The sequence below is a fragment of the Suillus fuscotomentosus genome, assembly GCF_016647785.1.
Source record: "Suillus fuscotomentosus strain FC203 chromosome Unknown F5891scaffold_1, whole genome shotgun sequence".
In the NCBI taxonomy this organism is placed as follows: Eukaryota; Fungi; Basidiomycota; class Agaricomycetes; order Boletales; family Suillaceae; genus Suillus; species Suillus fuscotomentosus.
In genome coordinates, this window is record NW_024539513.1 from 1,716,623 (window position 1) to 1,743,264 (window position 26,642).

Sequence of the window (26,642 nt, forward strand, 5' to 3'; positions counted from 1 at the left end):
TATACCATGTCAGATATATATAGAGAGAGATAAGGAAGATACGAGAGACTGTCTGGCCCTCTGTCACTGAGTTACCTCTCTATTTTTCCTTTATTTCATTGTCTTGTATTTTATTTCTCACTTTTCAGGCTTATTTTACCTTGTATTTGTATCAAGCATGTGACCTTCTGCTTATTTTTCATTATTTATTTTTATTTGGCTTCTTTCAGCCACCAAGTTTTGTATCTATTTATTTCTGACTGTTTATTTTTATTTGGCTTCTTTCAGCCACCAGATTTTATTTGTCATCACATCATGTAACTGGGAAATATTCTGGTTTGTAACATTATTTAAGCTGACTCAACATGTTTAGTCATGATTGGTCATGCTTTGTTATGGTTTGTAATTTCTTTGTAAGATTACACTGTATTTGTAATGTACTTAGTAATAAGCTGATTCATCACCTGGTTTGTAAGCCACATTCTTACCAATCCATCTGATTAATCATGCTTAGTAAGGGGGTTCCCAAAAGGTATAAAAGGACCTTATTTTCACCCATGAAATACAATCCTCCCACTTGACTCTTGTCTCAAACCATGTGAGATCACTAAGACTTAAAGTGTGGGCCAATATAAGTGCCTTGAGGTAACATCTAAGATATCATCATCTACTCTAAAATTATATACTACCTTACAGGGGTTGACTATATAACTTTCATTATTGTTTTCTTACTCTAGGTTATATACTGCCTTACAGGAGTTGACTATATAACCATTGAACAGCTCTCACTCTAAGCTTTACATGTATTCATAAGACTCTTTCTTTCAACGGAAAGTGAGACACATATCTAAGGACAACAAAGTTGAAACAGACTTTCATAGGTTGAAACACGACCTACTAGGCTGAAACAAACCTAATGAATTATCCAGAACACAGAACATTCCACAACACTTCATATAAGACTACAAAAGAAGAGGACAACAAACTAAATTCTCCCAAGAACTCACCACATTACCTCCCACGAAGTAGAAAAGTCAGAGATCATGGACTTAAGGACTGGCAAGAAGTCTTCACCGTGTATAATTGTGTTGTCATTATACACAACTTTTATATAAGACCCTTAAGTGACAAGACAGCAATGCTAAGTGTCTCAATTATACATGAGCACTCACTATTATATTCTACTAGAACCTCTGTTTGTCTATCCTTCAACTTGTAAAAGAGTCGCTTCACTTCACCACCCGCATGTGCGTGTCACATTTGCTCAGCATGTGCCATTGGCCTGCATCGTTCAATAGCGCTTCACAGTGCTCTCACTCTTTTGCACTTCACTCATCATCATACACCTTACCAGGCTTGACTAGGCACCCGGTTCAGTGTTTTTCCTCCATTTATATACTTAGAGGAACCTTCTCAATAGCAATCCCCTTGGGCCAACATTAGCTCGTACACAGAGGACTACTTGAGTTGATCTCATACCACACATTTACCTACCCTTTACATTCCTCATCTACACTAGCATAAGCTAACTTCAAGGCTACATACAATATGGCACAAGTCCTTTGAAAGGATACTGTCTTTGCCAGCTGTCAAATCGAAAACTAGTCAATAGTTGGAGTGTTTAGATAACATCTAGTGCTGGTGTTTTCCCTTAATACTCATTTTATTTTCAGATTTCAAGGAATAGTGAGCTTCAAACTTTTGGATTGATGTCTTACTAACTCACTCTGTTTCAAGGTCAACAATGACACTGACTCATGGTGTTAGAGTCCTGTGGCCATGTCCAATCTGTCTCACTCCCCATGATTAACTTTCTGATATTTTGCACTGTTATCCATATTGCACATCTCATGACTTATAGGATATCCTAGCAGCTGTACAAGAAATGGAGACCACAGAAGAGAGGGAGGAGGTACTAAAAGAATATAAACTTCATGATGTCTCAGTGAGCTTATCTTCACTCTCCTGCTATGTTGTCTTAATATTGTCTTAGAATTTATTTTGGACAGTGTCCTCTACAGACATACATCATACATTGTCTTAGGACAAATTACACTTTCACTCTGGTAGTCTATGGTTCAATCACTTATGGATTGAGCTTCAGAAGTATATTGGTGGTCTCAGATGAGAGAAGGTATCTCAAGTAGACAAGGAGTAAGGTCTTTTTCTCTAATGACTTATTTTGACTTGGATTGACATGGATTAACACAGCTATCAAGCATTTCTCTGCTGGTGAGACCAGAAACATCTGAACCAAGTCATGAATATTTTGTTTACAGACAACTCTATGCATAAAGATATTTCAAAAGGTTTGTTGTTTAAATTTTTTGTGCTACCTCAAGTCTAACAAATTACTACTAGATGATAATATATGTGATCCACAATATATTGACAGAGACAGACTATGCTCTTAGTTACTTGCTCCTTCATTGCGTATGACTTTGATATGTACACCTTACTCAAAATTCACACTACAGAAACTATTAGCAGTAGCCAACTGTGCATTTTCAGCTCTTCTGCAGGTATGTCTCATATGCTATTTAATGTTACCAATAAATGACTAATCACTATTAGCGATATATTAACAAAACAGTTGAGAGCAACAAGAACTGGAATTTTCTGAAGTTATACATAGACTTACATATCTTTGACAATATTAAGGCAAAAGGAGCAATACAAAATTACAACACTAAGCCAAATAAGAAGATACATAGCTCATTAAAGGACTCATATTTGCTGTGCATGAACTTTCATAACATAACAGAACAGGTGCATTTTGATTTTAAGAAAACTATCTACTATAACTAATAGCATGATTCAGCTTTGACAGATCCTCTGTATTAATATATAGCAGGTAGTTGCAGATCATATACATTACTGCTTATTTGAATTCAATGATCATTAACACCAATTAGAGGAAGAAGACTCCCTTACCAGTGTCATTAATTGCCCAATCTCAACAAGCCACTTTTTCATGTGAAACTTGGATCAAAGCAATACTTACTGACCTTTGATGTGATTGAGATGGCTCATCAGGACAACTAGGCCTTCAGTAATTTTTGTGTCAAGCTCAATGATTTTCTGATTGTTCTTTTACCCTCATTGAGCATATCACTGCCTGAAGGCAAATAATATTCATCTCTGAGGAACTAATGAGGTATGTTAATCTTAGTTCATTTTTTGCTATGCTGACATACACAGAGATCACAGAGTATTGCTTTATTCACATTAACTATGAATCCATAGTCAATTGGCATCAGCATACAGACTATCTTCATTGCAGCCCTCTTTTCTTTGGTTCCCTACACTTTGACTACATCTTTATTGGGCTGACAGAAAACAAAGTCATTCTTGGCTGGCTGATCTTCTGTTTCAAATATCTGGGTGGGAATTGCAAGTTTTCTCTAGCTCTTATTCACCTCTTTCATGTTCCCACTGGTTTGTGCACTTGAGAGGACAAGAATCTTAATCTTTTCAGAGTTCAGGCAAGACCACAAGTGCAGGCACAGTTTTTTTTGTTAGATTGTTCATACATGAGGCCCTGCTGGTATTAGATGAACCTCTTGATTATCTTGTAGTTGATACTGCAGATACTGACATGTTTCTTTGCATGAAGATGATACATCTGGAGGCAGGGCACCTTGTGTGTGTTTGATCCACTGGCTGTATTAGTAAGTCTAAGATGCCCGATGTAGAGACTGATATCTCTGTGGCCTTGCAGAAGCTATATATGCGACCTGTCTCAAAGTACAGTTTGATGCACAACTTATGCTAATACCTTTCCAATCATTTCCTATGTGAAGCAAAACTCTCTTGTGCCAAGTGCCAAGTGTGTACTACCTTCCTGTGCATTCTACCTTCTTGCACATCGGCCACCCTAAGTGCTTCGTTCTTGTGCTCGCGCTTTATGTCGGCCAACATGCAGCACCCTTCACACCAATCTCTAGATCTCTGCTGCACTTGCTTCCCCTTTAGGGTTGAATGCACTTGTCACTACAAGCATAGCAGCTTAGGCAAGCAGACCCAACACATAGTTCAGTATACCATCATCTGAATAGTTGTTTCTATACTGAATACATGTAATACAACTATTTGCCTTAATAATAATCATATGTCTTATTGGCCTGCATGATGGACACCTCAGGCTCTTTGTTTGAACCTCATCTGACTAATTCTTTCACTCCCACTAGAGATCTCTTAATTTATAATACATGTTATTGACTATTATCAATATGTCAGACACTAATGATAGTGCAGCTCTCCTACTTTAACACCCTATGTACACCAGCCTTCACAATCAATGACTCTCATTCACTGTCCATGCTGTGCTATAGATATAGTCTCAGATATAGTCCTAGGACCTACACCTCTCCAAGTGAATACAGACGCACATATTATCATTCACTATGAGCAGGGCAGAGATAGAATGATAGTGGGTGTGGAGGATAGTATTGTACTTTTAACCCTATGTCCTTGACTTTCTCATATACTCATTCATTGACATTGAGTTCCACTCTTTTATCTGCATTGTCCATATTATTTAATAGCAAGCATTGCAAGGATGCAAGCAGTAATGTGTTTGCCATTCAGCTTAGAGTCATATTGTTCTCCAAGGACAAGAACATGAAGTTAGCAACAAAGACTCACCTCCAGCAGCAAAAATGGACAAATCTAATCTCAGACCATAAACAGTAAGTAGTTCTCCAGTTTTTATTATAATATTGATGGAATGTGCACAGACTTGCCAAGATCTAATAAAAATGATCTTCCTTGCATTGAGTATTCTGGCTTTGCTCTAGATAATGCCAAGCAAGTGCAATATCATCATTACCTCTGGACACATGCCTTCCACAAACTGCTGGAGGCCTTGAGCCATGCCTCATTTTTCTCACCTCTTGCTCTTAAACACCTTCTATACCAGCCTTCTTAAGAAGCTAACTCTGCATTTGTTCCAATCTAGCTGGCTCAAGGCTCAAGGCAATCTTGCATGCTATTGCATGGCTGTAGCATCTGCAGATCTACTGCTTTAGGTGAGCCCACCCAAACAATGGTTTTACCTACCCTATTCTGAGCATTATAGCAGGCTATCCTATTCTCATACTAGATACCCATCAACTGGGATCTAAGTGTTGAACTAGGGGCCTATGAAACATAAGATACCAGCATATAATTTAAACATTACATGCTGATTATTATTACTTCATAGTGCTGATTTCATACATTGTAAGGTCAGGTTCAGGATATCATTGCCCTTAGTAATACATAATAGTTGCACATTTTCTTCACACTGATACATTGCTACAACTTCAGCTGCAGCATGCACAAAGTATTTTACCTTCTATACTGCACTATCATGCTGATTATTTTCTTGTCTCCTGACATCCATTTAGCATTATGTTTCATTTCTCTCAAAACACATCTAACTCAGATGATGAATAGGATGCAGAGCTCATCATTAAATCTGTCACAATTCCAGGGCCAAATGCCTTGAAAGGAGACCTCATGTCATATCCCATATATTCACACTTCTCTTCTGGACTTTAGACCCTGAGATCCGGTCCGGTCCGATGCATAGATCTGCTTCTGATCTGATATCCGATAAGCTTCCTATTTCATTTCCTGTTCATTTAATATTAAACACAGCCTATTCAGTATTTCCTCTTCCCAGTGTTTCGGTTATACTTATTACCGGTATGATTACTGATCCATTAACCTATGCTTCATTTCCAACTCACATTTGATAACCTTTGCACATGCTTCATACATAGCCTCGGACCTTTGCTTACTTATTGTTTCGTTATCCTCTTAGTATATAAGCCTGTATATATGTCCTGTAGTACCTCAGTTCGAATATCATCTTAGTTTGTCCTCTTTCCATCCTCTGGACTTGAGTCTTCAACTCTTGTCAACCTCCGAGACTTCAGATCGATTCCGATAGTCTATGTTTCTGACTCTATCTTTGGATAGTCTATACTCTGTTCATTTCTAGTCTGGATCCATCCGCATTAGTCTTATATGCATTTCTGATATCCAGAAGTCATCCAGATATACCTACGAGACCCGTTGTAGAGACTCATGCCTCTTATGGCCTGATATGGCAGTTTTCACTAGGGAGTACATAGTACAAACTTGTAGTGTCACTCTGTGCACTACGTGCAGCTATCTCTATATGAGGCGCAGCTTTCCCACACACACTTCCCACGCTTCACGATGTATATGTGCGCACGCTTTCCCGCGCTTGATCGCCCTATAGCGCCAGCCATCTGGGAGCATCCATCCACTGTCCACCAAGCTCTCTAGTGCGTGTATTTCCATTTCCCTTATTTGCATATCATTCCACCTTTATTTTTATCATGGACCCTTACTTATATATATATTTACATACTAGACCTTACTCGGTAGCACTTCGGTAGCACTTCGGCTCCGCATGACAGCGCTTAGGCACCATATAAGTGCCAGCAGTACATACTATGACCTTACTACACCTCACCTTACCACTCCTCACCTTACCTTACTTCACCTCTCACTTTACCTACTACTTACTACCTAGAAAGTTGCAGTAGAAATCTATTCCTTGACACTTTGCACTCTCATCTCTTGTCTTACATTATATCATCACTTAAGCTTAGTCTCTCTCATTTCCGCATACCTGCGTGCACTTTCCTGCGCTTCGCGCATCACGCACGTGCATTCCCGTGCCTTTGTGCCTTGCACGCACCTGCTCTTTCTCGTGCTTCGCTTCAGCGCCTACTTCTAGATCCTTGCTGTACTTGCTTCTCCTTTAGGGTCAAATGCACTTGTTGTCACAAGTATAGCAGACTAGGCAACACGTGACCCTACAACATTTACAGATACAGCCAGGAGCCTCGTTCGTGCCTCGCAGTATTGTAGTTTCTATACTGTCCGGACCTTCAGACACATTATTGTTAGTACTTTGAAATAAGGGACAGTACTTGGAAAAGGGGCATAGCATATGAGCTGAGGCTGAAGTCCTTCGGATCCAATCCTACGATCCTACGACCTTAACACCTCATGGAGGTAAGTTTCATATGTTAGACTACTGAATTCAAATTACCCATCTGACTCTTCTCTTACTCTATGCACTTAAAACACTGCAGGTCCAGGTTCAGAAAATTGTTAAGGAAAATTGCACTCTTCACAAGGAGAACAAAGTTCTTGTTGCTGAGAAGCTGAAATTCAAATGTTGTGCAGGAGCACCTAATGAACTCCTGGCTCACAAGCAAACAATAACACATTACACTCATAAATATGACATAACTATTGAGATGTTTCCCAATGCCAAACTTCTCAGCAAGTAATGTCCTCCGAATCCAACTCCATTCAACAGCTGTGTTTTGATACTAATTTTTGAACTGATATTCATGACCAGGTAATGAAGCCCATCTCCAAGGCTTGCTCATTGGAGATCAATAAACTACATAGTGTTGTAGGTGATATCTTTGGTCTTCTAGGAATATACTTCAACAATATCCACTACCACAGAGCCAACATTGCAGAAATACAGAACATGCTTGACGTGTTAGCAATGAATCTGAAGTACAAAACTTTTCCACTGGTTCTATTTCTTGGAATACAAGAAGATGCATTCTTGAACACTGTATTTTGGAAATGGGGACTTTTGGCTAAGGTACATTTTTTTCAGTCAATGAGTGTGCTATTGTGATATTGATGTATCTGTAAACAAATTCAGAAGGCTGCACTATGTGATGTTACTTCACTTTACCAAGGGACAACTGGTGGACCAAAGACAAATCCCCAGAAGTGGAACTTTGAGCATACCACACCAGGATCTATTATGTGGGCAGCTGTCATTATGAGTCATCATCATCTATGCTATTATGTTGAATGGTCCCACTTAGTCAATACTATCACAGGCAATCTTTCTGCTATCACCCAATACAGAATTTCAGAAGTCTGACTTAGGAAAGTCCTCTGATATCAACTACAAGGACCTGTTCTTTTACTATAAGAAGCTCTTGCTCATGAAGTAGGATAGCTGCCACATCCAGACCATTGTGCAAAACATTGACCAAGAAATTTTCAGCTCTGTAAAATCTTCTGCTTCTGCAGCTAGCCAAGAAGATCTCTCCAGTGAAGTCATTTGTACCATGAATACACTCAATATGAGCGAGTCAGATATATCTACCTCATCTTCAATGGTGCAGGGTGCTACTGTCTTTCAGTCTGACATCATCGAGGCACAGCTTCTAGTTTACCTCACACCCGCTCTCAGCACTGTTTCCTCTCTTAGTACTACCTCCACTCTCAGTGCCACTTTCAAAGTTTCTATTCAGGATGTTATGGTAGGTCCAGTGGCTACTACCACAGTTATAGGGCAGGATGCAGATGTGAGACAGAAACCAGTTCAAGGTAGAGAAAAGACTAATAGGACAAAGAAGCCTGCAGCTCAAAGTGTTCAACATAGTACTCATGCTTGTTAGGATACTATTAGTAGATTTCATTTCATAATGTTACTCTTAAATTTCATGTCACCTCAGTTTGAACTCATATACATGAAGTCTAAGTGTTATAACATTTGATTAGACTTAGACTTGACTTATTAATACTCCATATAGGTAGCCAAGATCATGTGTCATATAGAATTAGGGTTCCATATATACAAAGACCCTTTAGTCTAACAGTTTTGCCACAGTGAGTCCTAAGTATACCATAAGCTTAAAATAACCAACCAACTAACAACTATATAGACAAGTGTTTGAATTCCACCAAGTACAGACTAATACAATATAATAGTGAACTAACAAACATAACATAACAGGACTGAAACATAAGAATATCAATAAACAATTAGTAATATTAGTACAAATACAATACAATACAACCAACTAATAAGCATAGGGTAATAGAAACCAAATAAAAGGTAAGATAGCAGTGTAGCTAAGATAATAGAAAGGGCTTGTAAGAGAAGGTCAGTATTCCAAGAAATCAATTTTATTGCAATGCAAATGGTCCATTACAATAATGGTACTCAATTCAACTTTTGGAACTTTTCAAAACCCACTTAAACAATTTAAACTCCTGGCTAAAGCCTTCAATAAACTTGGCTTCATGCACATCAATTCAAAGTCAGGTAAGTTCCACAGGGCAGACTTTGAAACACCATGCCTCCTACTCATCAATGTGCATGTCATTCTGCAAGACTTCGAGCTGATGCTTGAGTGCACTCAATAGATCCTCCAGCACTCTCTACACCTTCCTCTGAGAGACAATAGTGGTATTCAAAGTTAGAATAATAAAGAAAAGACAAGTGTTTGGAAAGTTGCAAAACACTATTGAAACTCCGAATTTTAACTCTGTTTTGCTTACGCATCATCATACTACACTGATAAGATCAGCCCACCGCTATGCCTCGCACATCGCTTTGAAAACAACAACTACGAGCCCTCAAAACTACACACGATGACCTTATATTAGCTTGCTACATCGAGCTTGTGCAATATGCACTTGATGAGCTTTTGGAAGAATCAGATTCTGAAGATGACAGTTACAGCACCTCCTCGAATGATAGTGGTGGATCCATCAGCATGTCAGTTTGTTCGATGTCGTCGGATGCATCTTTGGACTCCCTGATGTCGGGTATCACAATCACAAGTGCCTACTCCTCCCAGCTTTCATCAGATGGGCCACAAATGGCCGGTCGAGCCTTTACGGAGTTTATAGATGCTGTTCATGCTTTGGCTGACAAAGTAGAGACCAGCCGTGTTCTTAAGGCGAGACCCAAACTTAGCCGCGCCCCACAACTGCACCTGCTGCCAGAATGGGGTATGCATGCCCCCGATAAATTTTTGCGAAAGCTTCGTGTGTCCCCTGCTGTTTTCGACAAACTCATTGAACATATCCAGCCACACGCAATCTTCTACAACAATTCAAACAACCCACAGCTTCCTATTCCTATTCAACTCGCAATTTTTCTCAATGGCATAGGCCATTATGGAAATGCTGCCACAATGCAGGATTTGGCTGAATGGGCAGGAGTGTCCATCAGAACCGTGTACAACTGTTTCAAATGAGTGATGATTGCAATTTTGAAGCACCACGGCAATGCGATCCATTTTGATCCGCTCGACCGAGAAGATCAGGAGGAACGGAAAAGGGCACAACAGTGGGTTGAGGGGAGGACATGCCAGGAATGGCGCGGTGGCTTCCTCTGCATTGATGGCACTCCTTTCAACCTATTTCAGAAGCCTGGGTGACATGGGGAAGGGTTTTTTGACAAAAATTTGAACTACTCTCTTACCGCTCAGGTATGTTGATTTTTTTCATTTCATCAGATGAGCTTACACCTTCTAAAGGTCGTTATTCTCCCACACAATCTCTGTATTGTTGACTATGTGATTGGCGTACCTGGTAGCCTTCATGACTCGAACATTTTTGGACGAACGAGGGTCGCACAAAACCCAGATGATTTTTTCAGTGCGAACCAGTGGCTGTGGGCTGATTCTGTGTATGCTTCACAAGTATGGTGTGTCACACCATTCAAACGACCCCCTGGGGGGGCGTTGACGAGGGATCAAAAAATGTTTAACTATCACCTTTCTAAGGTAAGTACCCCCTCTTGCAGATGAATGGCTTTGGAATATTGTTCTCTTGCGGATGAACGGCTTTGGAATATTGTTCTCCTGTGGATGAATGGCTTTGGAATATCATTCTCTTGCAGATGAATGGCTTTGGGATGTCATTCTGCTCAAGTTTAAAACATCACTTACATATTTGTAGGTCCGTGTTCGGTCTGAACACTTTTTCGGTTCAATCAAGGGCAGATTCTAGAGTTTATGAGAGCTTCGGTTTCCGATCCAAGGCAAGAAAGAACTGGATTACTCCAACATGTGGATCCGCTGTTGTCTGATTTTACACAACTTGATTATTGAGATTGAGGAGACTCTCGGCATCGCAAGTACCGGTAACGATTTTTACGAGGAGTTGACTGGGCAGAGGATGGATCTGAATGTGGATGAGGACGAGGATGAGGTGGGGCAGGGTGATGAGACTTATATTGGGACAGCGGGACAAGACTTTCATAATGCTTTAATGGCACATTTACTTCTCATGCTCCAGTAGACATAGCGGCGAAATTTGTGTATTAAAACACTGGCAGTACTCGAACAACATCTAATTATCAACAGAAACGCAACAAAGATAATGTGTGAAGTAACAAACCAAGAGGACATGCAACAAGCAACGCACGAAGATGACAACACGATACTCAAACTTGGTCTGGCAAGCCCCGCTCCATTGCAATATGCCAAATCCTTGCCTCCTCTTCTCGACGTGCACAGGCGAGCTCAAGCTCAAGCCTTGCATCCTCCAGTTGGTGACCCATGAGCTCACGTTTGTGTAAGTGGTCTTGCTCAGCAAGACGCAAAGTGTGTTCTCGTTCATCATGAGCGTTGCGCACTTTGAGTTCCTTAGCCCACATGTCACTCTCAAGTTTCATCCGCTTATAACAATCATGCTTGACACGACCATCACGCTTTTCGCCAACTTGCTGGATCAGCACCTGCGCTGTTTCAGAGAGCCACTCGGCAGCAGCAGTAGTCAAAGCTTGATTGTTGTTGGCGCGTTTACGTGATGGAGGACGGGACAAGGTAGCTTGAGGTGATTGAGGTGATGTGCTACGAGTAGTTCCTCCAGATAGCTTCATGATTTGTGATCCCGGATGTCCTCGACAAGGACTCACTTTACGTGAATCAACCCACAAACGATTCATTGCATTGCTGGCGCTAATATCAGAGTCAGAGTCATGTGGTGTGGTGTTGTGGTTGGAAGTTGGTTCCTTGAAGCTTGAAAAAAAAGAATATTGGCTGTCAGATTGGTCATCAGGTGGAGGCTCTGGTGAATTGAGTGATATTGCATCTTGGTCAAAATAACATGTTGAGATCGGAGCGATGGATGGGCGAAGATGCGGCAAGGAAGTGTATGAGCCTGTAGAGGTAGAACCATGAAAAAAACCGAGGGTTGATGATGAAGAGCCGGGGAAAGTTGGTGCTTGTTGCACATGGATGAACCAATCTGACTGTTCCATCTCAATATCATCATCTACTTGTCCTGCAGCATTTGCATCAGTGGTGTCAATGGGGTTAATATCTTCTTGACAGGCGTCGACATTTGTGTCAATGTCACCCATGTCGATAATTTCCCCGTCTTCGATATCAGCATCCTCTTTTGGTTCATTTTCATTGGCAGGGAGTTGTGTGTCCTCACAGTCAGGCATACGGAAGTGTTGTAATGCAGCGGATTCATGGTTTTGCCCAAGGTCAGCGGTTGAGAATACAGTGTTGTAGGCAGGATTTGTCCTCCACCAACCGTGAAGATCCAGCCACCATGGGAATTTGTTCAGTTGCAAATCTGCAGGAGATAAATAAATAAAAGTACAATTGAGAGATGCGCACGAGAACAACCTACCGATGAGTGTCTTGGTCTGTGGGTTCTTCTGTAGTTCATCGTATGTCAATCCGGCGCCTGTCTGCTTGAGAGACTTGTTGAATTCATTGTATTTTCTTTTGAGCCTGAAGCATCTGATCAGTAACGAAACAGTATAGATTCGTAATTCGCAACAGACACAAGAAGATTTCGGAGATACTCACGTTCCAAACCGAGTCTGGACAGGCTTAATCAAAGCACCAGGCTTTGTCTGGAAGAGGCGCCGTACTTCAGGATCCTCATCATTTGAAAATATAGCATTTGCAAGCTGCGAGTAGTATGTTTCCTTTAGAGTACCGCTGTAGAAGAGGAATGGGAAGTGGGTGAATATAGGTGGTATGAGATAACTCAAGTAGTCCTCAGTGAGCGAGATATTCGTCGGCCCAAGGGGATTGCTACTGAGAAGGTTCCTCTAAGTGTATAAAACGGAGGGAAACACTGAACCAGGCACTTGGTCAAGCCTGGTAAGGCACGCGACGATGAGCGAGCGAAAGCGACATGAAGTGCCAATGAGTGATAGCGGCCGACGATAGATAATGGCGTGTGACTTATAACGGAAGCGATGCGCATGCGGGTGGTGGAGCGCAGCAACTCTTAATGAGTCAGAATACTAATGGGCAGAGTTTCTAGTAATGTACGGCGGCGGCGCTCGTATTGTACTTAGATACTTTAGATTTAGAGGGCAACTTAGACTTATAGTCCAACGATGTGTGAGCAGAAAAAGATAGTCATTATACAGTTTATGCGCGTCTATATATACTAAGTAATGTTAAGCGCTGTCAAGTGCTAAAGCGAACTGAGAAGCAAAGCGGACACAAGATAATATGTCATAAGGGTCCATAACGGAAAAAATACGAAATATGGCCATAAGTGCCAGAGATATGTCAGAATCAATGAAAATAGAGTCGGAATATGCACCGATGAACTGAACGGACATGGAATGGATGGACAGAGGATGTGCGATGGAACTGAGGATGCGTGCGCTGACGCGCTGTCTTGTTACTTAAGGGTCTTATATGAAAGTTGTGTATAATGACAACACAATTATACACGGTGAAGACTTCTTGCCAGTCCTTAAGTCCATGGTCTCCGACTTTTCTACTTCATGGGAGGTAACGTGGTGAGTTCTTGGGAGAATTTAGTTTGTTGTCCTCTTCTTGTGTAGTCTTATATGAAGTGTTGTGGAATGTTCTGTGTTCTGGATAATTCATTAGGTTTGTTTCAGCCTAGTAGGTCGTGTTTCAACCTATGAAAGTCTGTTTCAACTTTGTTGTCCTTAGATATGTGTCTCACTTTCCGTTGAAAGAAAGAGTCTTATGAATACACGTAAAGCTTAGAATGAGAGCTGTTCAATGGTTATATAGTCAACCCCTGTAAGGTAGTATATAACCTAGAGTAGAATAACAATAACGAAAGTTATATAGTCAACCCCTGTAAGGTAGTATACAACTTAGAGTAGATAATGATATCTTAGATGTTACCTCAAGGCACTTATATTGGCCCACACTTTAAGTCTTAGTGATCTCACATGGTTTGAGACAAGAGTCAAGTGGGAGGATTGTATTAGAAATAAACAGAAGGTCACATGCTTGATACAAATACAAGTTAAAAATAAGTCTGAAAAGTGAGAAATAAAATACAAGACAATGAATCAAAGGAAAAATGGAGAAGTAACTCAGTGACAGAGGGCTAGACAGTCTCTCATATCTTCCTTATCACTCTCTATATATCAGATATCTGACATGGTATGAATCACATACCATGCATGACAGCGCAACTAATGAGCGACCGGAGCACTGGCGCGCGCAAGCGGCCGACTAAGCACTTGAGCGCGCTGGGTGAGATATGAGTCGCGCTATATTGGGAAGTGATAGAGACAACGGGATTTTAGATCCCTGCAAGCCCACAGAGATATCAGTCTCTACACCGCTCTGCTTCTTCTTTCTCCCCTGGTCTTTGGCATCCTTCACAGAATTAGAGAAGAGTTTTATGCGTGCATCATTATTAGTTTTTCACCAGGCGATGAGCCACGAGGTGCAAGCACTATAAGCCCCCTCCCAATAGATAGCCAGCTTCTTCGTGGTGTTGGGAGCAGGACTGATCTCAGGTTGTGGGCCATCATCTTCATCTGCTGGTGCAACTGTACTTGTAGGAGCTTTCCCCTTTGCTTGTCTGGATTGTGTTTGACTACAATTTCCTTTGGCTCAACCTCTAGCAGCATGTGCCATCTTCTAAATGGTTCCCTAAGAGCAGAAAAAGTGACAAATAAAGGGTGATTGGGAATCAGATAACACCAGCAAGGTCGACAGCAACAACAGCGTTGATGGCTGGCTGATAGGCAGGACGGCAGTTAGAGGCAGGGCGGAGTTTGAAATGTATGCCATGCTGGCATTTGGCTCTATTGTACGAACTTCTAACCTAACTTTGAATACCACTAATCCAAGGTCTCCTCCAAATCTGGACCAAGATTGACTATCTAATGGTACAGCAAAACTGTCCTAACAGATGTCTTAGTAAATTATCTAATGTCTTACCCTGCTGATTGTAGGGTGTCTTCTATTCTAATGGGAAGAAGGTGATGTCCCCTGTCAATGACAGCCCCTCAGGCTCGGACAAAGGCCAGATCAATAGTGTTATCACTAAACTCATCTTTACCAATCACCCCAAATATAGTCACACATATCAGGAAAATCAGAAGAAATTCTGTGATGCAATCAACAATCATATTAACAAGTGAGTTTTCTTCTTATTTTCTTATTCATACATGTGCTAATGAAATCCCTCAAGTCTCAGAACAAAGTACAAGAAGATGAAGGCTAGATTTAGTGATACAGGTGCCAGCGTGATGCCACTTGATGGGATGACTACAAAAAATCTGCTGGATGCATCCTTTGTTTTATTTGGTTCTTGGCTTATTTTAATCGGTTTATTATGTTTGTAGACTTAGTTCTTTCAGGGTTCCCATGGTACACAGACCTCAATGGAATCTGGCACTCTAATCTGTTGTTGGCTGCAAGGACTTATTCATCTAAGCCTGGCATTGATCACATAGGTGCTTTTTACTTACTGGTTCAATCATGTGGCAGGACTGGTCCCTCTATATCCTTTGGTGCTTCATCCTCTCCCACACATTTCAGTGCTACACCATCCACCAGTGCCCATGATGTGCCTCTCACTGTAGGTCTACCCTCCGCTGGCACGTATGATGTGCCTCCTCAGACTCAAGCACATATATCAGATCCTCAGTTTTATAGTGATCACCCTATTGACCCACAACTCCTTTAAGTTTAGACTCCTGCTTCCCCCTTCACACTCCCTCAAATACACCTTCCTGGACTGCACAATTTCTCCAATATTACTATCCTAGATGATTTCACTCCTGACACTGGAAGTGGCCTGCTTGATGCCTCCTTGAAAATGCACCAGACTATCTCAATGATGACAAAATCATGCTTAACAATACTGGTGCCCTCAGTAGCCCTCCCCAGGTCACAGGGACAAAATGCTACTTCGATGCATCACCCTCACCTCCTCCTAACCCCTCCACCCTCCAACCATCCAAAATTCCTACCAAACCCACAATGTCTTTATATAACAGTTATTCAGCATTCAGTGCTCACAAGCTATCAAGCTGTGGGGCGCAATGTAAAGGGCTGTCAGACATGGCCCGCAGCATGTCTACATCCTCTTTAACAATATGCAATACTATGCCGTCATTGGACTACCTTATCTCTCCAACCCCAGAGACCTCGCTGCTGAACAATAGGAGCAGCTCAAAAAAGAAGGCAAGGTCAGATATCCAGGAGCAGATAGACCTAGTCCAGGACAAGATCGGGAGCCTGCAATCCAGTACCCTGTCGCACCATAAGAGCAAGCATCAGTGCTATCTTGCAAAGCTGGGTGCAAAGAATGAACACTACTGCAATACGAAAAAGTATGAGTGGCTTTGCAACATCCATGAACATGAGGTTAGTTAAGCCGCTCTCATCCATAAGTACCAGCAGGAGGACAAAGACACCAAAAATTGCCTTTATAAAATGGATATATAGGTGCACGGAGCATATTTGCTTACACTTAATGAGGCCGAAACCCTGCGGCTCAAGATCCAATACCACCAGATGATACAGGACAATAAAGCCCCAGGGTTGGATTGAGCTTTGTAAGTCTGGCATTGTGTTTTGTTCATTTGTTGTCATTGTTGTCTTTCATTTGTTGTTGCCATGTTTTGCTTGTCATTGTAAGTACTTCTTGTGATTGATGTTACATAGCTACACACATGTATAGTATATATTTATTTGTGGTAGTACATGTCAAATTGAATCTGAGAGGAATTATTCAGCCCTATGTTGTGCATTTGAGTGAGGACTATTAAAGAGGTTATCCATCAGCTTTGCACAAGCAGCCTGACTTAGAGTTCCATCATATGTCCTATCACCAATGACCTCATCACCATCTGGATCCTTAAGCTCCTAAACAAAAAAATCTTCTCCCTCTTCATGAGCCCACTTGAGAGAGCTGTCATATGTTCCATCTTCCTTGTGATGATGAGTTTCATGTATTCATCTCCAGACTTCCAGATCTGACCCACTTCTATCTTCCATATTTTTTTTCCCTTTTTTATGTCCTTTCTCAGTTAGCCCCTATTCTGGATATTTGGTTATACCTATAACCGACTATACTTAATTTCTGTCCCTTCTTCATTTCTGTCTTCATTTAATTGAGTTCCAATAGACTAGTTTAAGGTGTTCCATATGCTCCATCCATAGCCTCACATAGCCTTGCACTGTGCTAACTGATTCTTTGTTATGTCTTCAGTAGTATATAAACCCTGTAGATTCTTTGTACTTCCTCAGTTTGAATATTATCTTAGACTCTGCTCATTCCCTCCTCTGTCCAACTTAAGTTTCTCCTCTCATCATCCTCCAATAGTCTTAGGATCGACTCCTATAGACTTGTTACCTCTGCCTCTACCTCTGGTAGTCCTCCGCTGTTTCCTTTCTAGTTCAGACATCGTCCAGATTAGTCTTATCACTTGTTTCCAAACGTCCACCGGAATTCCCATGCATCGGACATCAGACTCCAGACATTGTCCACCAGCCTTTGGAAGTTAGGAGCACATACTCGGGTAAGGGGCGCAGTGCATGAGCTGAAGCCAAGCCCTTTATATTTGACCCTTGAGCACATTCTTAACACTTATAAAGTATACAAGCCCTCTTAACCTTATCACAAAGTGCAGCAATGATGTCTTGGAGCCTGTCGTAAGGCAGTACAGAATCATCACTGGAAAAATTGGATGTCCCTATCATAGGAGAGAGGGGGGAGGGGGGGATGAGGAACTAAAGGATAGACTAATGGTATCATCATCATCCAAAGTGCTAGAAAGTGAGTCCTCATAGTCAGAGTCAGAATTGCTCTCAAGGTTGGACCAATTGTCCAGGATATCCTGGTACTGTAGCTTGGCCAATGAAAGTGTAGCCTGATCAATGATATCAAGAAGTTCTTGGCATGCAGATGGACAAGGCATAGTTTCAGTAGGGCAGGAGTCAAGGGGATCAAAACTCCTATCTATTTTATGCACATGTGACACACTTTGCATCAGAGTTTGAAATTTTGGAAAATTCTGAAGTTCTGTCTTACACTGAGCATGTTTGTGCTGTCATTGACTTTACATCCTTGATGCTCACCTGCAGCACTGAGCAGGACATAATTCAAGTTTCCAGGTGCCATCCACCCAAAGTAAGTGACTTTTGTGCTTATTGCAAGTTGTAGCTTTTTAAAAAAGATCCATTTTATTGTCTGCTGAGGGCAATGCCCGATGTCAACAGTACATACTATGTGCTACTATATTCTGGTTTGCATACTAACATTGGTATAATTATAGACCATTGGCTCGCACCACATACTGGGGTTTAAGGTGTTGGAGCATCAGAAGCCAACCTAAGGCTAACAGGGGTGGGGGTATGTATGTATCTGTTTGGGATCTCAGAGGTGTGCACAAATGATGCAGGTCTGACTGTACGCTGGGAACGAGTTGGCTTAGTTCCTTTTAGTTGTCATTGGTGATATTGCCAAACATGTGTTCTAGTTGTCTGGTTGCTGCAATGTACTTGAATAGGTCTGAGATGTATTTGTCTTTGCTTAACAGGCATTGGATGTGAAAGGCTCGATTGGGGATTGCTCTTCGCAGGGTATCCCGCTGTATGCGGTGTCTTCTTAGATAGATGATCTATAGATAAACACCTATAAAACCAGATACTCCCATGGTCAGTGATTCAGACAAATACTAATGACTGATAATGTGGTCATTTGTAGGTGGCTTGTTGTATACTACCCAAGGTATGTTCAGTTAAAGGTACTTCTGTAAGATTAGTAAATACAATGGTCAGCCTGACAGTATGGCAATGACCAAAAGAATATATAGGACTCTTTCTCAAGTTCCCCTTTAACAACAGTGCCTCGTATAACTATACTCCAAAAAGAATGGTGCAGAATTACAATGATTAACCCTCTCAGCACAAAACAGGTAGAATCAAAGGTTAAATGCTTTGTTGTAGAACTCTTAGCTCAATATTGAACCTGCTGTCAAGGAACTCACTTTGAGTATTCAAACAGACTCAGGAATGGACATCCTTGAATTTACTACTAAGTCCCCTCTTTAACAGCTAAAGCCTAGCAGGCAAAGAAAACCTTGGCTCAGTATCACTACTCAGATGAGTAAGGTCAAACTTCACTATCAATTCCTAAAGTCTCCCCACTAAGCTACTCTGAGTCTTAGGTGGACGTAGAGACAACATGAATATTCTGGAATATATTTTTGGAAGAAGAACACCAAAGGTTAGTAAAAGTAAAACAAAAGAAAAAGAAATTTGAAATTTGAATATAACTGTGGCTGTACCTTGCTTGCTAGTTGTTGCACACAGTGAGCTCACAGCTGATCATTTGGTATGATGAGCTTGCAGTATTTACTGTCTCTTGAGAATGTTCCTCTGTCTTGAAACAGTTCTTGACACTGGTACTGACACTTATCATACCTTACTCACAACTTAGTGTTAGATGAGATGAAAAACACCGACTTACTATCTGCTACATATTATTTCAAAACTGGGGTCATTATATACACAATAAATGTGGCTGTGCTACTAGTATATTCAAGAGTCATCAAGAGTCATAATGAGTCAGTTCAAAGTTATTTCTAGTCATAGTGAGTCATAATGAGTTATTAGGTATTTTGCTAAGTCATCCTGGCTTGTTGCTAGTCATGTGAGCTATCCAACTCCTGATGACAAGTCCAGAAAGAGAGTAAAAATGTCACATGATGTGGATCCTTTGTGTGTCTGTCTTTTCTTTGCTTTGTTTGATGGGTGAAAATGATGTGAGCCTAGTATTTAAGGTTTTACTAATGTCTTTCTAGGACAACATATGTGGAAAATATTTTTCACGGTCACCTAACATGCATGGGATTTTGTCTGAGTCATCACCATGGCTGACTAAGCAAAACTCATTGCAGAACTAAATGTACTAAAATATTCAGGCTGCTTGCATATAAACTTAAAAAATAAAAAGAAAGGTGAAAAATATTCCCTTAGCCTCAGTCCAACTTCAGATAAAAGGAAAAGGGTTTCATAGTGGTATTCTGGGTATAAGACTCATGGGAGAGTACTAGTAGTCCATGCACCAAACCAGTTTGGTATAGGTCAGTGGTATGTGAGGCAGGCCCTCAAGAAGTGGTGTACCATTTCCTCTCTCCTTTCACATGCTGGGAATAGTGGTGAATCTGTGCTCCTGATGTAGTGAAGGTGTTTATTGAGTGGGGCATGGTTCTCAACTGCATCAGGAGGCTGGCTTGGTTTTGCGGTAGACCTGCGATAAGTTTCTAAAAGCGGTTTGAAGGTGTTCCATCATCAATCTTCTTGAGTAGCAGGTAGCGTGGTGAGTCTAACATTATGGTTCTGCCTTCATTCTTCAGCTGGTTGTAGTACTGTTGTTTCAGCACCAATTTGCTGTGTGGGAGTGACATCACAGTGGTAGGTTTGTTACAGCTGTGCTTGTGAAGGCAGTTTAGGAGTAGGGGAGGTGCGCTAGAGTGTCCTCCTGCGGCTTTCTTCGCTTCTGTGTCTGCGAGTTCGTTCCCTTCTATCTCTGTGTCCCAGTGTCTATCTGATTGTTAGGTTGTTCTCGTTGCATTTGATTAGCATGCATTCTAGGGTCTTGTGGATCATGTCCATGAGATAGTGGCTGGAATTAGTTAAGAAGGATTGCATCACTAAGATTGCTGCTTGGTTGTCAACTCTTATCACCACTGAATGGTTGCCCAGTTCTCTTCATAGTAGCTCTGCCCCTAGGATCATTCCTACTATCTCTGCTTTGTAGACTGTGTGCTTGGTTGATGTTCCTAGATGGAAGTGTAGGATCTTTAGGTCTCTTCCCTCTCTTGTTAGAACCATTGCTGCTTCATCTGCTAGGGATGCCTCTTCCTTTGATAGTGCAATCTCGATTACTGTGTCTGGCTCCCATTGTGGGTTATGGCGGACTGCATCCACCTTTTCTATTGCTCTAGGGTCTATGCCAAATTCATGGAGTAGCTTGTGCACTGGTGTTCTGTGTCATTTGCATTGGTGGATGGCCTTCCACAGTCCTGTGTAGAGTGGATGGAAGTGTGGCCATGCATAGCATTGTGTGGCAGCAGACTTTCCATAGAAGCTGCTGGAATGGGAGGAGGTTGGCATGTATATCTAGTATGTCTGTCACTGTCGTTTGCATCCCTCCTGTTATCAGGATCATGGCCATTCTCTATACCCTCACTATTTTCGAGGTGAATCCTCTTACTCTCCTGCCCTTGTTCTTTTTCCTCTTCCCCTTCTTGACTAGCCCTGCTCCCCATACATCTACTGCATACAACATCTTTGGGCACCCCTGGTTGTAAGGTTTGGCCTAATTTCATGGTACATGCCACAAATCATTTGACAGGTTCCTTGGTTGGCTCATTTGCCTATTTCGCAGTTTCAGCCCCTTACTGTGGGAACTTTACAATACCTGAATTGATTTTCACATTTTCAGCTACCTACTGTGGGAATTTCCTCATAGCACTTAATTTGGTTCGCATTTTTAGAGTGTGGGAACTTTCCCACAACACCCAAAACATTGCTCAATTTGGTCACCTTCACAATACCAAATATTCCCACACCCTCCCCAGCACATTCCTGCTTCACCACTACAGCACAATAATTCCCCCTTTGTAGATAAGTAGTAGTTTAGGTAGTATATATATAATAAAACATAATAGACTGCTTTTTTGATCTATTGATATCTCAGTTCCTCCTACAGGGCTATTTTAAAATAGAATAACATACAAACTGTTTTTGCATTTTTGTCCCTTTGATGGTGGAGTGCTCTAGGGTATTCAGAACATGTTTAGCAGTGTATATGAAGATATTCCACCATGTATTTGACCCCTTGAAGTGCCCTACATCAATAGATACAGCATTTATATAGGAAAACATAAAATAGGTTCACATTTTTTGGTTTCTAGCTATATTGACTTGAATAAATTGTCCCCAGCATCTATTCAACAGTAGCAACAATGTATCAGGAGCTCAGGAAGATAGGACAAGTTCCTGTGATGTAGTGTGCCCACCTTCTCCTAGTGGTTTACCCCCTGGAAAAAAATTTCCTGGAGGACTGGACCTTAATGAGAGTGTGGGGTCTATTCCTATGCATATTTAGAGTATATCTATTATATAGGTATTACAGGAAATCTATAGGATTCTTCTACAAGAATAAAAACACATTTTTGATGTTTTTGATGTTTCCTATGGCTCTGCCCTTGCATTAATAATACAACATGTTCATATATCTTTAACATAGTGTATATACTTGCTTTTAATTACTAGGATTAGCTCAAAATATCATCAATGAACCCTAGTGATAGGGTTTCTTCATTTGCATCTACTATGTCAAGTAGGTCAGTGTTGTAGAATATGAAAATAATGACTGATAGAGGGCATCCTTGGTCCATGCCATTCTCTACATTGAACTTTTCTGATTTGTAGTCATCAAAGTTGAGAGTTGTGGTGCGGTTTTTCAGACGTCTTTGGTACCATTCAATGTATTCAAGTGGGATTCGCCATTTTCGCATATTGTGTAGTGCGTGTTCCACTACTACACTGGAGAATGCAGCTTTGATGTCTAGGAATAGCATAGAGACATATCAGTCAGTAGAGTGAGCCCATGCATTTATCATGAACTTAGTTAAGAGGTGTAGCGAGTCAACCATTGAATGCCCTGGTCTTCCTCCAAAATGAGTTGTCAGGAGGAGGTTGTATTCTTCTGCTATCCATACTAGGTCCTCTGTAACACACAATGACAGGATCTTGGCCATAGTGTCTAGGAGTGTGATCGGTCTGTATGATTTGGGGAGGGCATAGTTAGAGCGGCCTGGTTTGCATAGGACTATTGTTGCGCATTGCTTCCAATGCTCTGGGTATACTTTTAGTGTGAAGGTCGCTCTGAAAATGGGACCTAGCTGTGGTGTCAAGAGTTCTTTCACCTTGACGAATATAGAGTTGCTGATGCTGTTTGGTCCTGGTGCCTTGAATGCTAAGAGTTTCTTGATTGCTCTGTTGATTTGTGTGTTAGTGATATTGTTGAATTCGTATATGGGTTCTGGGTATTTGAAGCCTGGATCTACAAAGTTGTTAGTGGGGGGTTCTCAGAAGAAAGTCTTATACAGGAGCTTGCTCTTCTCTGTGTTGTCTTCTGCTGGCTGTGCATTTGGTCGCTCTTGTAGGGTCGGGATGTGTCATATCCTGCATCCTGGACCTGGACCTATCACACAAATATTTCCAGACTTCCAGATCTGACCCACTTCTATCTTCCATATCTTTTCCCTTCTGTACGTCCCTTCTCAGTTAGCCCCTGTTTATAGTTATCCAGTTATACCTAAAACCGGCTGTACTTAATTTCCATACCTCCTTCATTTCCATCTTCATTTAATTAAGTTCCAATACACTAGTGTTAGGCTTTCCACATGCTCCGTCCATAGCCTCATATAGCCTTGCACTGCGCTGACTGATTCTCCATTATGTCCTATAAACCCTGTAGATTCTTTGTACTTCCTCAGTTTGAATATTATCTTAGACTCTGCTTATTCCCTCCTCCGTCTGACTTGAGTTTCTCCTCTCGTCATCCTCCAATAGTCTTAGGATCAACTCCTATAGACTTGTCACCTCTGCCTCTACCTCTGGTAGTCCTCCACTGTTTCCTTTCTAGTTCAGACATCATCCACATTAGTCTTATCACTTGTTCTCAAACATCCGCCAGAATTCCCACACATTGGATATCATCCACTAGCCTTCAGAAGTTAGGGGCATGTACTCAGGTAAGGGGCACAGGACACAAGCTGAAGCCAAGCCCTTCGGATTCAACCCTTGAGCACGTTCTTAACAGGATATGTGATCTCATGTGGTCCATTGGCGAGTCAGTTAGAAAGTCATGTACATCCCATATGTTACCTTTGTCTACACTTTCCAGGTATTCCTTCCAATGCTCCTCATTCATTTTCTTCTGCATCTCAGAGAAGTCATTCCTGGCTCTGCAATGTTCTTCATATATCAGGTGATCAGGTGTCTGATGTTTCTTTTTGGCTTTTCTCACTAACTTCTTCAGGGCACAATTGGTGCTATTAAGATCTGGGGACCACCAGGGTTTGACATGTGGAGATGGCTTGCTCATGGAGGACTTTCTTTTCTATGGCTGTTAGTATCGCAGTTTGGAGGAGATGGAGTCTAGTGTGAAACTACTCTACCGTTAGGATCTCATTTGGTGGAGGGATGATATTGAGTTGCTATTTGAGTTCTTCTTGAAATTCTTCCCAATCGGTGGCTCTGTAATTACAGTGGGGCTTTGGGGCAGATTGTTCTGGGGTAAAGTCAAGGATACTGATGAATGGGAAGTGGTCTGCTGACACTGGTCGAAGTTCTTCCTCTACATTGCAATTGATGAAGGTGTTCAGTAGGTCCATGCTGAAAAATACATTATCTGGGCGTGTTCGGTTTTTGGTGTTCAAGGCTTCTAGAGTCGCTATGCCTCCTGCTAGGGCCATGCACATGCTGTACTTTGCGAGGAGGTTTATGAGGGTGGCTGAGCGCTGTAGGTTGGGTCCTGTGAATAAATGGTTGTTAGTAGTATCATCCCACATTGGATTGTGACAATTGAAGTCCCCCATCCATATCACACTGTCAAGGAGGTTGTTTGTCTTGTTTACATTGTCTATGTGCTTCTCAAGCACTTTGAGCATTCTCATATGCCTCCATGAATTATATACATTGAAGATTGAGATCCTACCAAAGTTACCTTTGAGTTCTATGGTGGCTACATTGCTGCTTTTGAAGGATATAATTTTCCGTGTGTTTTTTGATATCTTTTTGTTGACTAGTATGATGGAGTTAGTGTGTTCCACTCTCATGTCCCCATGCATGGTTGGGTAGATTATGTCCCAATGGGAGGAGCTCAGTGTGAGGTTCACTGGGTTCAGGTATGGTTCTTGGATTATTGCTATGTTGCACTGTTCCAGTCAGAGGTTGCATAACATATGTTCATGGGCAGCCTGCACCATGTAGAGGTTTTGTTGCCATATTCTAAGGTTAGTGTGAGCGGGTTCATTATCATTGGTATGACTATTCATGAGGTGGATTTAGGTGAGAAGCTTCCTGGGATTGATGTGTTATTCTGTCAAGTTGGTGTTGGAGGGGGTGGCATAGGTCATGTTGGTGGGGTCTTGGTTCCTTTGGGTTGGCCAGGTGGGGGGCTGCTGTTTTGTGTCCTCGAAAGGCCGGCATTGGCAGTATTGATTTGCATCTGGAAGAGGTCTGTGATCCTTACTTGTCTTGCTCATTCTTGTTAAGAAGGTTGAGTGGGTTCTCTTTGGTTTGGCCATCCTTGGTCGCATGTGTGTATCTGCGGCTAAGGTCTCAACTTACCCCTATTATGCTCAACTCTTGTCCACTCCTGGTTATGGGATTGGGTTCTTGCTCTGCCATATTCTGCCTCGTAAGTAGTGTTCTGGTGCCAACAGTTGAATGCTGGGGGTTAAGTTGAGTTGGGGTTGCCTCCGCCGAGGATTCCCAAAAGTCTGGGTCACTCTCTGTTGGGAAGTACTTGTACCAAGCTTTCTCTGACTTCCCATGCATCTTGTTGCTTTGCTTTTTGAAGGTGAGGCAATCCCTGCTCCAAGCTGCATGTCCTTGCATGCTGTAATTGATGCAGTAGCAGTGTTGGGGATCTGCCACTCCAAAGTCACATTCTGATGTTTGGTGATCCAGTCTGTAGGTTCCACAGGTGTTAGTTGTCTGACAACAGGTCCTGGCCATGTGGTCGCTAGTAAGTTGTTGACATTTCAGACAATATCTTGTGGACTGTGGTCTTGCAACCTTCAATTGTGAGTCCAAGTCGTATGGCGAGGTTGGCGCTCTCATGGTCCTTGCATGATAGGGTGCAGAAGGCAGTTTGTTGGTTCAGGTTGCAGTGCGTAAGGGGTTTGATCTATTTTGCTTTGGTGAGTAATCCAGGGCAGAGTGTGTTGCTTTTCTCTGTTTCTGCAAGTGATGTGGATGAGTCCAGGTTGAATATCGTCAAGACATACTCTGCTATTAGTTGGAAGGTCCTGTCTTTGATGATCGTTTCGTTCCTGAAGTTTTTGCTGAAAGATTTGCTATTGCTCTGGTATGAGATCCAGGCTTTGGTATCAATACTGTCAACTTCAAAGATGACTTCCCTGTGACAGAGTTTCCTTATGCTCATGAAGAAAGCCTCTTGTGGGACATCTGCTCCTCTCCGCTTTCATCTCTTGTAAGGCTTTGTTTGCCCTTCTGATGAGTTCTGCTTCAGATAGGTAGGTCCTTTAGACCTGAAGTTTCGCTCATTGATTTACAGTCTACCAGGATTTGTTTTGCCTAGGCTTCGCTTTGTGCTAGGGTACTAGAGTCAGGTTTGGGTAGTCTTGCCTGTGTGACTTTCACATATGATCTCCCTTGCTCTCCACTTTGTGCTGCTCATTCAGCAGTCACATTCTTGTCCACATTTGTGCATGTGTTTTCAATCGCTTTCTTCAGTCTCGCCATAGCACCATTGAGTGAGTCACATGCCTCATTTACAAAACTGTCAAGAGCCTTTATTTTTCCATTGTGAGAGTCAGCAGCCTTTTG

At 41.7% G+C, this 26,642-nt stretch overlaps 6 protein-coding genes across 6 annotated transcripts; 3 read left to right on the forward strand and 3 right to left on the reverse strand.

Moving 5' to 3' along the window:
* Window positions 1-727: 727 nt before the first annotated feature.
* On the forward strand, window positions 728-2,418 carry F5891DRAFT_1168738 (uncharacterized protein; the record flags this gene model as incomplete). Its single annotated transcript, XM_041365465.1, has 8 exons — window positions 728-1,054; window positions 1,168-1,226; window positions 1,653-1,665; window positions 1,841-1,924; window positions 1,989-2,085; window positions 2,191-2,211; window positions 2,259-2,288; window positions 2,375-2,418. Exons 1-8 carry the CDS (start codon window positions 896-898, stop codon window positions 2,416-2,418), a joined length of 507 nt encoding a protein of 168 aa, XP_041234240.1. The 5' UTR covers window positions 728-895.
* Window positions 2,419-6,189: 3,771 nt separating this feature from the next.
* On the forward strand, window positions 6,190-10,031 carry F5891DRAFT_1180201 (uncharacterized protein; the record flags this gene model as incomplete). Its single annotated transcript, XM_041365886.1, has 6 exons — window positions 6,190-6,278; window positions 7,423-7,627; window positions 7,691-7,807; window positions 7,860-7,987; window positions 8,045-8,370; window positions 9,436-10,031. The coding sequence occupies 6 exons, from the start codon at window positions 6,190-6,192 to the stop codon at window positions 10,029-10,031; spliced, it is 1,461 nt and encodes a 486-aa protein (XP_041234241.1).
* Window positions 10,032-11,224: 1,193 nt separating this feature from the next.
* On the reverse strand, window positions 11,225-13,011 carry F5891DRAFT_1180202 (uncharacterized protein; the record flags this gene model as incomplete). Its single annotated transcript, XM_041365887.1, has 4 exons — window positions 11,225-12,366; window positions 12,424-12,527; window positions 12,606-12,839; window positions 12,893-13,011. The coding sequence occupies 4 exons, from the start codon at window positions 13,009-13,011 to the stop codon at window positions 11,225-11,227; spliced, it is 1,599 nt and encodes a 532-aa protein (XP_041234242.1).
* Window positions 13,012-17,792: 4,781 nt separating this feature from the next.
* F5891DRAFT_974013 (uncharacterized protein) lies at window positions 17,793-19,890 on the forward strand (the record flags this gene model as incomplete). Its single annotated transcript, XM_041376405.1, has 11 exons — window positions 17,793-17,823; window positions 18,162-18,177; window positions 18,323-18,399; window positions 18,527-18,544; window positions 18,587-18,639; window positions 18,694-18,704; window positions 18,754-18,777; window positions 19,263-19,275; window positions 19,349-19,360; window positions 19,585-19,642; window positions 19,853-19,890. The coding sequence occupies 11 exons, from the start codon at window positions 17,793-17,795 to the stop codon at window positions 19,888-19,890; spliced, it is 351 nt and encodes a 116-aa protein (XP_041234243.1).
* Window positions 19,891-24,757: 4,867 nt separating this feature from the next.
* Window positions 24,758-25,000, reverse strand: F5891DRAFT_902665 (uncharacterized protein; the record flags this gene model as incomplete). Its single annotated transcript, XM_041373489.1, has 1 exon — window positions 24,758-25,000. A coding segment is annotated over one exon (243 nt), but the record flags the coding sequence as incomplete, so codon positions are not given.
* Window positions 25,001-25,980: 980 nt separating this feature from the next.
* Window positions 25,981-26,268, reverse strand: F5891DRAFT_938159 (uncharacterized protein; the record flags this gene model as incomplete). Its single annotated transcript, XM_041374152.1, has 1 exon — window positions 25,981-26,268. A coding segment is annotated over one exon (288 nt), but the record flags the coding sequence as incomplete, so codon positions are not given.
* Window positions 26,269-26,642: the final 374 nt, after the last annotated feature.